This window comes from Diceros bicornis, chromosome 33, assembly GCF_020826845.1.
Source record: "Diceros bicornis minor isolate mBicDic1 chromosome 33, mDicBic1.mat.cur, whole genome shotgun sequence".
NCBI classification, from domain to species: Eukaryota; Metazoa; Chordata; class Mammalia; order Perissodactyla; family Rhinocerotidae; genus Diceros; species Diceros bicornis.
The window spans coordinates 30,944,427-30,958,990 of record NC_080772.1 but is presented as its reverse complement, the minus strand read 5'-3'; the positions used below and the strand labels follow the sequence as shown (position 1 = coordinate 30,958,990).

The 14,564-nt window shown below is 42.5% G+C and overlaps 1 protein-coding gene across 1 annotated transcript in view; it reads left to right on the top strand.

Annotated features, from left to right (window-relative positions):
- Nucleotides 1–1,064: 1,064 nt before the first annotated feature.
- Nucleotides 1,065–14,564, top strand: part of TPD52 (tumor protein D52) — a 233,378-nt gene continuing 219,878 nt past the window's right edge. Inside the window, exon 1 of the mRNA XM_058528931.1 lies at nucleotides 1,065–1,171. Within this exon, the coding sequence (XP_058384914.1) occupies nucleotides 1,153–1,171 (19 nt within the window). The 5' untranslated portion in view covers nucleotides 1,065–1,152. The remainder of the gene's footprint in view (nucleotides 1,172–14,564) is intronic.

The window sequence follows — 14,564 nt, the reverse complement described above, 5'->3', positions numbered from 1 at the left end:
GACGCAGGAGGGAAGGAGCCACGCTTTACATACAGTGCAGTGTCGTGGGGATAGAAAACATGGAGTCACTTCAGGTAACTAAGGATGATTTAAAAACTAATACAAGCCTAGTTCGTGTGGAGTCCTATACAACACTGCGAGCTGAAGGTCAAGCCAGTCTCCACGTTACACAACAAGAAGCTTGCCTCCCTTGTACACTCAGATGTCTTATGAAATTGAGGTACCACCTTAGAACGACATAATCAAAGTGACTTCATGGAGGACGAGCAAATCACCTTGAAAATTGAGTGCTGATGCTAATAATTAAAAGTATTATTACAGGAACTTTACACTGTCCGTTGATCAATGGACATGAAGCCTCAAAATACATTTTCAAAAGATCCCTATTGCTAATTCTGCTCTTTGGTTAATTTAACCATTTCAAACGTTTCATTTAATTCATTTCAGAGTGTTGTCCTTAATCCTCCACTCAAACCAGTTCTTATTACATGAAGATCTTCCTAATTTGTCTCCGGAAAAATCCGCATTTGCTGTGAAAAAACAGGACTACATAATTTTTCGAGAGATTCTTTGTAATTTTCGCCTCTGCTTGTTTTGGACCTAGTTAGTGGAGCTATCAGAGTGCATTATTTCGGTAGTAGGAGAATATGAAGACTACATACAAGGCAAAAAAGAGCCAGCGGCATTTGTAAATAACCTTCCTGTGTTTTCTTCTCAAGAAAGGCGGCCGCAGAGGCAGGGAAAGGGCATCTCCGGTATTTTGATATCTGTGAAACTTGTGATAGTGGAAATAACTTGGGGGTGGACCGCGCACGCCATGCCGCTCCCCAGGCGGCGTGCACGCAGCCCCGCGGCCGGCTCCTCTGCGCCCCGCCCGCCGCGCGCTGGAGCCGCCCGGGGCTGCCTCCCCGCCGGGCCTGCCTCCGCGCCCGCGCCGACGCGCCGGAGCGCACAGGTCGGCCGGGTCAGGCGGTCGGGTGACGCCCCGGGACCGCGCTCCCTGGCGGGGGCGGGCGGCGCCGCCGCGCCCCACGCCTCCGGGGGAGGGGACTTCGCGGGAGGCGGGCGGAGGCGGGCGGAGCGCGGCGGCGGCGGCGGCGGGCACGGCTGCGGGCGGCGGAGGCGCAGGGACGCGAGGCGGCGGGCGGAGACATGGACCGCGGCGAGCAAGGTGAGGGCGCGGGCGCCGCGCGGGGCTGAGCGCGGCCCGGCTTCCGAGCAGGTGCAGGGCGTCCCTGGCCGGCGCCCGAGCAGGTGCCCAGCCGTCCGTGCCCGCGCGCAAGTTACCTCTCCCGAGCCGGATGTGGCATCCTGCTGTGGCCCAGCCGCGGGGAGCCGCTCAGGCGGCTGGAGCGGGCTGATGGGGCCTCGTGTCTGTGTGAGTGTGTATGTATGTGTGTGAGAGAGAGAGAGAGAGCGAGAGAGAGACAGAGAGAAGGTTCTGGGAGGCAGCGCAGGGGCTGGCGCCAGGCTGATGGAGCCGGGGCTGCGGATCGTGGTGCGCTTTGGGTAGAAAGCAGCGCGGGGGGAGTACTGTGCTGCTCTTGGGACTGATGGAAACTGAGGACAGGGGATCGCTTCGCCCCTTCAGATGGGAACATGAAATCCCCCCCATGTTAAGACTTTTTGCCCTCTTCTAGATAAAGTGGTTGGGATTTTTGGTGGCAGTTGATCCAATGGCGATGGTTTTGAACGCAGGTAGTTAACATGCTAGGTGTCCCCAAATTGTGGAGTGGTGTCTGTGGGTTTATTTGAAGGGAGGAGAACTTTTCATAGTCAGGGTCTTTTACCCATCAAGCTGGAACCCTACAACGCAAAGCCCTTAGTCTAATTACTGTAGCTTAGGATCCGCTTCTTTCTGAAAATGGTATCAAGTGAAATTGCCTCGAATAGGAGAGATGTGGCAATAGTGGGGTATGGTTTTCAGATTTAAATATTGCTACATCCTAGAGATCTTTGCTGATAAAAATCCAGTGAGTGTAACACACACGCATGGCACGCTTTCAAAAAGATAGATAAATGCTGAAAAAAAAAACGCCAAACAATATTAAGGTAAATTTTAGAAAGTGGGGATAGGAATATTCCTGTTTTGAGTCCTAACACAATTTTCATTTTTTGCTTATTAGCGTCTGGTATTTACCTTTATGCATATTAGTTTTCATGTAAATGAAACCATATTCCTTATATATACTATTTTGTATTTTAGTTTTTATAGGTTGTAAGATGGATTCTTGAGAGCCTTCCAGCCCTTCCTTTTTCCCCACCCCTCAAATTAATCTCACACTTAACATATGAGTGCTTATAATATAAACATTACATACATTATGTAATATGTATTTTACGTGTATAATACATTATATATGTAAATATACACATGCACACATATTGTCCAGATTTTAAACTTCTTGAGGTCTAAGATGCATGTACCTCATCTTTGATTGTCCACAGTTGGGTAACGGTGATTTGCACATAGTAGACATGCAAATGTTTGAGTCAGAAAGTTCATTACAGGTCTGATGTGCATTCTTGGTAGAAGGCCTAGGGGCCACCATGGAAGCCAGCATTATTCTGTCTGGTTTTCAGTGGGGGGCACTGGGGGTGTCAGGCGTGTGAACATGCCTATTTGTATATGTCTTTCATTGTCATATTTAACATAATGATGTTTTTAGAATAACCATGTTTGGTACTTGTCAAAGTAGATTCAATAGCTGTGTTTGACCTAGGTGAATGGAGTGACTAATTTTATTAGATTTTGTGATCTAGCTTGGCCTGTAAGAATCACAGTGGTAAGTACTCTGCAACACAGTATTCCAATTTGCTGCTGTACTTTGTGTAGTTTTAGAGGACTAGTTTTGTGTGTGTGTGTCTAAGACATTTTATAGATGCTTTGGCTTATAAGAGGAGGCTTTTTCTTCTCTAATTTTCAGTTGTTTTCTTTGGTCAAGATGTTTGTTCATCTTGTTAGTCCTTGTTTTTAATTGTTATTTCTCGAGGGCAATGGAAATCCACCTTCTGAAAGTGGAGTCTGGAGAATCGCTCAGAATGAAGGATGAGTCACCTGAGATGAGTCACGTGCCTTGGGAAGGTTCACTGGCTCCCCGTGCGTGCGCTTTGTCATGTTACAGCCCAGTGGCCTTTCCTTTCGCTCTTGGTTCCAGCTGTCTCTTTTGCCTTTCCATCTTTATGTTCCCATGGCACATAGTAGGTGCTCAAAAATGTTTGTTGACTGCCTGAGATGAAAGAGAAGAGTGGCCAAGAGCGCCTTCCAGCTGCTGGAACCTCTGATGGCCCTCCTTGCTTCCCACTTCCTCCTGTTGTTTTCTTCCTCTGTGTTTTAGAGAAGCAGAACTCTGTGGTTAGGCGGAGAAAGTTGCTGATAAGCCTGTGTTGGACGTGGAGGGCAGGTTTCCACGTAAGGTCTTGGAACTGGTGGAGTGGCTGACTCAGTCTTCACTGATCCATAGTGCGACTCCTGGTTCGAGTAAAGGAGGAGGAACCTGGCGGGGTAAACACTAGCAAACGATGTTGGCTGAAATCAGGGTGATAAAACTTGGTGGTTGTCTCTTGAATTGTGATTTTTGCCAAAGTATTTAAAACCAAGTCAGAATACTTTAGGATTTGTTTAACTTGCTTTTTAAGCAAGGAGTTTAGGAGTAAGTTTAGGAGTTTATTGTGGTTGTCCCTTAAAAACAAAAACTCTAGATGCAAAATTAAATGCCCTACCTCTTAAATGCTTTTCTCTATTAAAATCCCTCTTTATTCCTTCCTTCTTGTATCAAGTTGTCAGAATCCATCCTTTGCTACCGATGTTATTTAACAGAGCTATAAAGTTTTAAATGAACAATTTCCTTGTGTTTTCAACCGTCTTCTGATACTCTTCAGTATCAAGCCAGATTCTGCTTTTTACACCTTCTATACCCAGATTTTGTGTGCAATACTCTGCTTATATTGAGGGCTCAGTCAACATCAGATGATGCAAATTATACCTTAAACTGCACAGTGCTTCTCGAGACTGTCTACGGGTTAAACTCAGCACAGCACATTTGACGGGTGTGGTATTTCCGCCTTTGAAAGTGCAGTGTGCTAACTAGAGCATCCATTGTGGAAAAAAACCCCTGACTACCTTTTATGGGGCTGAATAAATATTTATACGCCAGTACTTTCTCATGTTAGTAATAGCCTGTAGTTTAGCACTATTATACCCAAGTGATAGTCACTTAGTCACTAAGCGTTTCATCTGTTTGAATTAAAAACAAACAAACAAACAAACATCAAAACTTTATTTTAAGGGGTAGAGGGAAGGCTGCTGGGGTTAAAAAAGTGGGGAGAGGGGAGGGCTGCAAGAAAACAGTGACACAATAATACGTCGCTGTAATTTCAGCATTGGAATTATGCCTTAGAAATAACAAAATGTGAGATGCCACATTTAAAAGTAAAACAAGGGTAGGGATGAATGGATAACAGTCTTGAGGGTCTGCTCATAAATCTCTGGGCGTGACCCACCAGGTCCTTGGTTTTTTTGGTCAAGTCTTGCTTTCCGCACGGTGCTAATGTCTTTGTGCACGCGTTCGCTTCCTGCATTTATTTTTATGCGGCAGCCTGCCTAGTCCCTGGGGGAGAAGCTGAGTGGTAGGAGGGGTTGTGCTCTTTTAGCAAGATCTCAATACAAAATAATCTATGCATATAATAAAAACGAATACGCTCACGGTTCAAAACAAAGAAGAACACCCCAAATCCCGTGAACTTCTGTGCTACTGATCCTTTTGTTGTAGGCTAAGATTATTTTATTTGCTTTTGGGGTTAATTATTTCTATTTTAATTGTAGACTGTTGTAAAATCTCTCTTCTGAGACTCTGACACATTTTATTTAAACTGGGTGGGTCCCAGCTGTACAGAAACCATGATCTTAGCCATGTGTTTTTATTAGAAAAATGTCAAGGGATCAAGGGATTTAAATGTTTAGTTAAATGTTTAAATTAAAAAAAAAAGAGGGCCGGCCCCGTGGCTTAGCGGTTAAGTGGGCGCGCTCCGCTGCTGGCGGCCCTGGTTCGCATCCTGGGCACGCACCGATGCACTGCTTTTCTGGCCATGCTGAGGCCGCGTCCCACATACAGCAACTAGAAGGCTGTGCAACTATGACATACAACTATCTACTGGGGCTTTGGGGGAAAAATAAATAAATATATAAAATTAAAAAAAAAAAAAGTGTGAATTAAAAAATACTTTCTGGAACCTGAGGATCGTTCTTCATTTTAGAGAAATCAGAAAATGTAGATGGGGAAAAAAAATAAAATCGCCTGTAATCCTACTCTGAAAAATCACTATTAGCATATTGATTTATACCCATTCATATATATCTATCCTTTTAAACAAATCACAAAATAATCTCTTATTGAATATTTTGTTTTATAACTTGCCTTTTGTCTCAGTATATTTTTAAAATACTATATTTCTCTAACATCATTTTGACTAGTGTGACCAGGTAATTAATGCACGTGGTACAAAATTCAAAATGAGTAAAATGTTGCAAAATGTAAATCTCCCTCCCATTACTGTTTCCCAGGCTATTTACCTTGGGTAGCAATGCTACCATGCTTACCAGTTTCTTCTCTATTCATCCAGAGAGATTCTATGTATGTAGGTCTACATACATTTATATGTAAATACATCATATATATGTATATGTCTGTGTGTGTACAACAAACTAGGAAAACTATGTATTTATATATATATATATAATATAAACTGTAGCACACAAATTGGTTAGCACCTGTAGGGGAGGAAGAATATTCCTCTACACTGTAGGTTCTTCTGGCTGGTCTAGGAATTAAATTGACATGAGACAGAATAACAGGAGAAAATCAAAGAAATTTAGTAACGTATATATGTGGGAGAAACCCAGGAAAACTGAGTAATTCATCAAAATGGCCAAAGCCACCACCTTAAATACCATCTTTGGCTAAAGACCAAGGAGGATGTTGGGGGTCGTGGTTTGGGACTTCAAAGGGGAGGAAGGCAATTCACATGGAGATGGCAAAGCAGATGTCTGGTAAACAGATGTTTGCCATGCCTTGCAGAGACAATGGGACATGGGGAGAACCTTGATCAAAGGGGCCTTGCTAGGTTCCTCCCTGTCTACCACACCTAGGTCATATTATACTATAGTTATCAATGGTATTAGTTCCTTCCTGAAACAGGCCTTCTATCTTAAATTCTTTAGGCAGTTAGGGGGAAGGTCAGAGTTTCTTTCTGAGTCTTGTTCTTAAAAATAATCAAGCCAAAGAGACACATTTGGAGTGGCAAATTCCGATCCCCCCCCACACCTAACTTCTTTCACTTAAATATAGTAGATCTTTTAGAGATCATTCAACATAATGTTATAAAGAGCTGTTGCATTTTTAACGGCTATTTGTAGATGTCCCTTTGTAGGTGTTCAATGTTATGTACCATAACAGGCAATATTTAACTTGTTCCCTATTGATGGACATTTAGGTTTCCCCTAATATTTTGCTATTAAAACAAAGCTGCAGCAAATAAATTTGTGCAAGTCATTTATAAATGTGCCAGTATGTCCGTAGGAAGAATTCTTAGAAGAATGTGACTGTTCATGATAGTGGTAAATCCTGCTCTGGAGAAGGGGTGCCAGTTATACTCCACCAGCAATGTGTGAGCATCTGCTTCCTTCCGTCACAGAGCCAGGGTGTTGTCACATGTTTTCATCTTTGCTGGTCTTATGGGAAAAGGGGTTTCTCGAGTGTATGTTTCATTATATATTTTTCTTAATATGAAGGTGATTTTACTTCTTTCGATGTTTAAGATCTATATTTCATTTTCTGTAAAATGTCTGACCATGTACTTTGCCAATTTTTCTGTTGCGTTGTCTTTTTTCTCTTGATTTGTAGAATTGACGGCTGTTTTCATTTATGGCTTCAGCTTTTGAATCATTCCTAGAAATTCCATCCTCACTTTGAGTTTATGTTTTTTTTTTTTTTTACATTTAAATCTTTTATCCATTTGGAGTTGATTTTGATAAAAAGTGTGTGGTGTGACTCTTAACCCGCCCCCGGCAACCCCTCAGTTGGCTAGTCAGTTGCCCAACACCATTCACTGACTAATGGATCTTTTCTCTACTGATTTGAAATACTGTTGTTGTCATATACTAAGTTCCTGTATTCTTTTCTTTCCCATTGATCTGTCTGTTCACTCCCACCAACTAAATTGTTGAAATTATTCTAGCTTCATAATATGTAAAAATGTCTGGAGGGGCTAGTCTCCCCTGATTACTCTCCTTTTCTTTTTATTGTTAGACTTTTCTCTAGCTATCCTTGCCACATTTCGTTTCCAAATGAACATTGGAACCAGCTTGACTAGATGAAAATTCAACAGACATCTTGTTGGTATAGCTTTCCTCCCCGCCCCACCTTCTCCCCCATCCTCCCTTTCTCTTTCTTTTTTTTTTTTAATAATTTTATTTATTTATTTTTCCCCCAAAGCCCCAGCAGGTAGTTGTATGTCATAGTTGCACATCCTTCTAGTTGCTGTATGTGGGACGCGGCCTCAGCATGGCCAGACAAGCGGTGCGTCGGTGTGTGCCTGGGATCCGAACCTGGGCCGCCAGTAGCGGAGCGCGTGCACTTAACCACTAAGCCATGGGGCCGGCTCCCTTTCTCTTTCTTTTGTTCGAGTTTGGTCTTTTTCTTTATTGAATGTCCCAGTATCTGTTCATCATGGTCGTACTCTATATGCAGTTTTATATTCTGTTTTGGATGCTATTAGATAATAAGAATTTTAACACACCATTAAAAAAAGTATCTCTAAACTGTAATTTTTGATGACTGCTCCCTTTCATTATTTGATATTTATTTAAATGATTCTCTGCTGGACTCTGGATTGCTTTCCATTTTAGCTATTATATTACTTTAAGAGAAATTGTTTTAGGATAGATTTCCTTTGACAAGTCAAAGGATGTGAATATGTTTAGGCTTTTGATGCCTGTTGCTGAATTGCTTTCTGGAAAACAATTATCCTTGTCTTTTTTTTTTTTTAATTATCGTGGTAGAAACTCATAATGTAAAATTTACCATCTTTACTATATCGAAGTATACAGGATAGTATTGTTAACTCTATGTACCTTATTGTACAACAGATCTCTAGAACTTTTTCATCTTGATAACTGAAACCCTGAACCCATTGAACCATAACTCTGCATTTCTCTCTCCTCCCAGCCCCTAGTAACCACCAATCTACTTTCTATGAGTTTGACTGCTTTAGATACATCATATAAGTGGAATCATGCAGTGTTTGTCTTTTGGTGACTGGCTTATTTCACTTAGCATACTGTCCTCGAGGTTCATCTGTATTGTTGCATATTGTAGGATTTCCTTCTTTATAAAGGTAGCATAATATTCCTTTGTATGTATGTACCACATTTCCTTTATCATCCTTTATTTTCTTTATTCATCCTTTAATGGGCATTTAGGTTGCTTCCAGCTCATTGCTGTTGTGAGCATGGGTGTGCAAATATCTCTTTGAGTCCTGTTTTTGATCCTTTTGGGTATATACCCAGAAATGGGATTGCTGGTTCATATGATAGTTCTATTATCAATTTTTTGACATCCTTCCTACAGTTTTCCATAGTGGCTATGCCATTTTACATTCCCACCAACAGTTATTTTTAAAGGGAAGAAGAAAGGCTGCAGAGGCCAAAAAACTGGAGAGAGAGGAGGCTGCAAGGGTTCCAGTTTCTCCACATCCTCAGCAATGCTTGTTATTTTCTGTTTTTTTGATAGTGGCTGTCCTCATAGGTGTGAGATAACATCTCATTGTGGTTTTGATTTGCATTTCCCTGATGGATTAGTGATGTTGAGTATCTCTTCATATGCTTGTTGGCCATTTGTATGTCTTCTTTGGCGGCATGTCTATTCAAGTCCATTGCCCATTTTTTGATTGGATTGTTTGTTGTTATTTTGTCAAGTTGTAGGCGTTCTTTATATATTTTGGATACTAAGCCCTTATCACATACATGGTTTACAGATATTTTCTCCCATTCTGTAGGTTGCCTTTTCACTCTTGATTGTTTCCTTTGCTGCACAGATGTCATTGCCTTAACAACAACAACAACAACAACAACAACAAGAATTATGAAGCTTATAGGTGAAAAATGCCATCTCTTTTCACTTAAAATTTCTCCATTTACTAGAGAGGTTACAGATGTTATTAGCTGTTTGTATTCCCCTCGTGAGATTGTTACATCCTCAGTTGTTACAATTAGGATCTTAGTGTGTCTTTACCTTCTCATCCCCCACCCCCTGCCCGTATTAAACTTTTGTGTTTTGTGGCAAATATTTGTTTTTTCTATTTTTATTTTCATTTTGGTTATGTTGGATCTTTTTATGTTGTTTTTACTAACAAAATAGAGTATTAAGAGCAAATATTTTCTAGGTGGCATTTTTGGGGGTAACTTGCATGGCTCTGAGTAGCTTTCAGAACTTTCTTCTCTGTCTTCTCTCTTTAGATACTTTTGTAATCTGTGCTAAAAATAGTGATTTTGGGCAGGACTGTTAATTTACATGCCTTGACTTATAGGCGTGGTTAGTATGTTTCATGTTGTAGTTATGCAAATGTAAATGTCAGTTTAAAAAAATCATACAAAATGTGACTTTGATAAAGTTTTGGATTGGGAACTTTCTTAGTAGGATCAAACTTCACCCATTGTACTCTGAGCTTTGTTGGAGGCATTGTGGTGTGGAAAGGAGCTTATGGGGCAATCGGTAGGGCTATAGCAATAAAAGTAATAGTTTATTCAACTCTCTGAGATCTGTACTTGGCTAGAAATAAACTGTCACTAGAACAGGACACTCGTCTTCCATTTGTATTCCCAGCCCTCAGTCAAGTGTGTATGTAGTAGGTACTCCATAAATACTTGTCCTATTGCACATACATTAATTGGAAAGATTTCTAGCATAGATAGAATCAGATGGGATTAGATAGAAAAGGCTAAGAATTAGGGAAAGATAATGGTTTGGCAGGGAGACAAGAATATATGTTCCAAATGTGCTTATAGTTTTATGTATAATCACTGAAAATTTGGTCTGTAAATAAAAGCCAAATTGATACTTTATTTCTGAAGTATGTATGTGAGAATGTGCGTGTATACATACAGAAGAGACAGCCATGGTTACATTTTTATCCTCCAAAGGTTGTTGGATGGACTGTTCAATAAATACTTTCCAAAATACGTTTTCTAGGCTGTTCTGTCACAGTTATTTACTTCTTTTGTGTCCTGAGCTTGGGGGACATGGATGGTCTCAACACATTTTAGAAGTTTTCTTTGAATGTAATTGAGAGGGGCAAGGAAAACGCAAACATTTTGGCTGTCTGGGACATTTAGCACAGGGATGACCAACCCTCCGTTTTGGTATATACTGAGTATATCACTTTTGGTACATCACTTTATTGGAACTCAGAATGATGACGGTGATGGTGATGCTGATGGTGGTGGTGATGCTGCTGCTGCTGCTGATGATGATGGTGATGATGATGGTGGTGGATGATGATGATGGTGGTGATGATGGTGGTGGTGGATGATGGTGGTGGTGGATGATGATGGTGGTGATGATGGTGGTGGTGGATGATGATGATGGTGATGGTGATGATGATGGTGGTGATGGTGGTGGTGGTGGTGGTGATGGTGATGATACCACCTGGCTTTGGCAGAGCTCTGACTTCTGTACGTATTATCTCATTTGGTCTTTCAGAGCTGCGGGGCAATAGGACTGGTATTGTTTTCATTTTATATATGAGGAAACAAGCTGAACGACCACAGCTTCCTGGTACACGCTTGTTAGGTAATGGAGAGTGCTGCAGAAACTTCGTCCCACACCTGTTGTCTCTACGAGAATAACCTGTTTTCTGGAGTCCCAGAAAACATTTAAACAACACTTACTAACCAGTTTAAAGGGCTGGAGACTCTTTATACTTTTTAGAAATGTTTCCCTTCCAACTAATGAAAACAAAATTGGAATCTGAGGGGACTTAGAATCTGCAGGGCATTACAGTTGCTCACGTTTTCCAGCTGGGGTTTCACTGGGCCACTCTTACCACCACCACCCCACCAGCAACTTTTGTTGAGTGTTTTCTGTATGCCAGGTTCTGTTCTAAATGCTTTTCGTGTTTCGTTTCTGAAAATCTTCACAACAGACCCTGTGAGCAGATGCTCGTAATATTGCTGCTTTACAAATGAAGAAAAAGGGGTGAAGGGGTAGAGTAGTAACTTCTCCAGGGGCACATAGCTTGACGCAGATGGATTTGGGTTTTAAATCTGCGACATCTGGCTGCAGAGTACATATCCTTCTGCAGCATGTTATACTACCTAAGTTACATACAGTCTCCCTTTTCCTCTCAAAGGTATTCAGAAGAGTAGCACGCTGTGGTATCAGCCATGGGAAGGGAGCGCTGAGAAGCGTATCTGCACCAGAATATGGCCGTGTGTCTGTCCTTGTGCATCAGAACTAAGTGTGCACGATTAGAGCAAAGAATGCTGGACTTGAAGTTACATCTGGGTTCAAAATTTGGCTTCATTGTTTTCTCATTATGAGGCATTGGATAAGTCACTAAACCTCTTTGAGTCTGATAAAACCTCAGAATTTGTGAAAATTAAGCAAAAATTGACTAGCACTGGTGCTCAATAGTCAGTGATTCTGAATCTGAATGTTAGATATTTCTGTAAAGAGATAACTCAGTGGTTCCCAAGTCAAATTAAACATTTCATTTATTTAGAGATAAATATGATATGATGCCTGCCCACAGGCTCTGAGGCCAGGCTGGAGAAACAAACATACAACGAGGTCACTATAGTGAAGTGGGAGTTTTAAGGGCTGAATGACTGTGACCCAGGAGGAATTGAGCAGCTCTGGCTGGGTCATCAAAGTAGTAGATGACCTTTGAACTTGGACTTGACAGCTAAGTAGGAGTCTTTGTAAGTGGTGAGAGAAAGAAGAGTGAGGAAGGGAATTTATGAAAAAGATGCAAAGGTGCAGAGGCATGAAAGGGCAATGGGTGTTTGTGATCCTCAGAAATGCCCTGTGGCTGGAGTTCAAGGTGATCACTTCGGGGTGTGAGTGGTCTTGTGGGCTAGGATCGGGGCTCTGTAGGAGATAAGCAGGTGGTAGGTATGTGGGAGTTTAGTATTAGAGTATCATTTTGGCAGTTGAGTAGAAGGTACCAGCAGAGCAGGTAGGGGGTGTCACTGTATTCCACTCCAGAGGTGAGGAGGTTATGGAGGGTGGGGGTGCTGGATTCCTGAGAGACTTCTGGGTTAGAAGGAGTCAGATGTCGGGGGGCGGGGTGTGGGATTTGAGGATAAAGAAGAGTGCAGAAGGGCTTTCAGATTGCATAGAAAAGGAACTGGGATAGAAAATATAGAAAGAAGAGCAGGTGTGGGGAAGGAGACAATGAATTTAGTCTGGGGTGTGTCACATTTGAGTTCTGCTCCGGTTCTCCAAAGCTGCGTAACAAACCACCCCAAAACCTGGTGGTTGGAAACAGCAGCATTTATGATGGTCACAGATCTGTAATTTGGGCATCTTGTCTCTGCTCCACTCAGCCTTAGCTGGGGCCACTGGAAGCATGAGGCTGAGGTCATCTGAAGGCTCCCTCGCTCACACGAGGGGGCAGTTGTGCTGGGGAGACTCAATAGCTAGGGCTCCTCGGGCACCTGTCTCTGTCTGCAGGGTCTCCGGCTACAACATCCTGGGTCTGTTTGATGATGGTTATTTGCTTACCTGTGTGTGTTGTTTTTTGCTGGGGCCGTGCTGTTGATCCTACAGCATGCAGTCTAGGATGCCTGGACTTATTTATTTTTTCTTATTTTTATTTTTTTGTGAGGAGGATCAGCCCTGAGCTAACATCCATGCCAATCCTCTTCTTTTTGCTGAGGAATACCAGCCCTCAGCTAACATCTATTGCCAGTCCTTTTCCTTTTTTCTCCCCAAAGCCCCAGTAGATAGTTGTATGTCATAGTGGCACATCCTTCTAGTTGCTGTATGTGGGACGTGGCCTCAGCATGGCCGGACAAGTGGTGCGTTGGTGTGCGCCCGGGATCCAAACCCGGGCCGCCAGTAGCGGAGCACGTGCACTTAACCGCTAAGCCACCTGACTGGCCCCCAGGACTTCTTACACGTTAGCTCAGGGCTCCCATGGTGGGAGTCCTGAGAGAGAGACTGGCAGAAACTGTGTGGCTTTTTATGACCTTGCTTCGAAGTCACGTGGCCTCACTTCCTTCTCATTTGGTTAGTTGGAAATGTGTCACATAGGCTGGGCCATGTTCAGGGAGAGGGGAGTTCGACTCTACTTTTGGTGGGAAGAATGTCAACCAATGTGCAGAAATGTTTGAAAACCACCACCAGGCTCTTGTGGGATGTCCCTGTGGTTAGGTTCAGGAGTGAAACATGGAACTCGGAGAGAAGGAGCTGGGCAGGGTATCAAGGTTTGGGAGACATGTGATATTGGACCCTATTAAGCATTAGCATATTAGTTACATATTAACACATATCAGCATGTACGATATTGGAAACTATTGAGTATTAGCATATTGGTTACATATTAGCACATGTGGTATTTGAAGCTGTTAAGTTGCTGAGACAGCCCAGGAAAAAAAGGTAGAGTACAAAGAAAACAGAGCATGAAATGCGAACATTCCAGGGCAGGGAGAGGAGGGTACAAGTTCGGAAATGGGGAGTTTGACTTGCAGAGGCTGTGGAGAGGCCAAGTAGATTGAGGGGAAAAGGAGATCTTGGCTTTGGTGATGAGGCCCTGTTGTGGGTAACACTGAGAGATTCAAGCTCTGTGGGTTGGGATGGGGTTGAGGAGAAGGGGGAGGGCAGATCAGTGGATTCCGGGCCTGTGGGAATGGTAAAGGGGGGCAGCACAAAAGGGGAGACTGCTCTTTCCAGAAACCAGGTGGTGTTTTGAAGGGAAATTTGGATTAAATGGCGGTGGTTTGCTTGCCTGTGTTAATTGGGTTTTTTGTTTTTACGTGCAGAGAGGATGGTAGTTTGACATTTGTGTGTGTTTGTAAAATGAGAGAAGAAACCAGAGACAAGGGGGTATAACTGGATTTGCTATTCCTGTATATGTCACTGGTTTTAGTTAAGATGCTTTTAATGCAAAATGTATTTTAATAGTCTTATCCTGGAGTTTGACCTTCAAGGAGCTCGTCTATAAGCAATAATTCACTTTAATGCATAAGAACCTGGCAGAGAATAAGTACTTATTAAATATTTGCGGAATGAGAGTATTATACTTTCCCTGGGTGGGATGAGAATCAGAGAAGCAATTTAGCCTAGAGGTGACATTTGAGCCAAATTATAGTAAAGCTGTGATTTTTTTTTTTTAAACCGGTGATTTCTCAGGGCAGACCTGAGGTATGAGCGCTCACTTTCTTCGTGGAGTGTCTTGGCCATGAGACTGATGTGTGCAGTGTCTGGAATTGTCACGGAGTCTCGCCCAGGTTCTCTTGAGCAGTGATGTTCTTCCCAGAGTGACATTCTCCAGCTGGAGGGTCA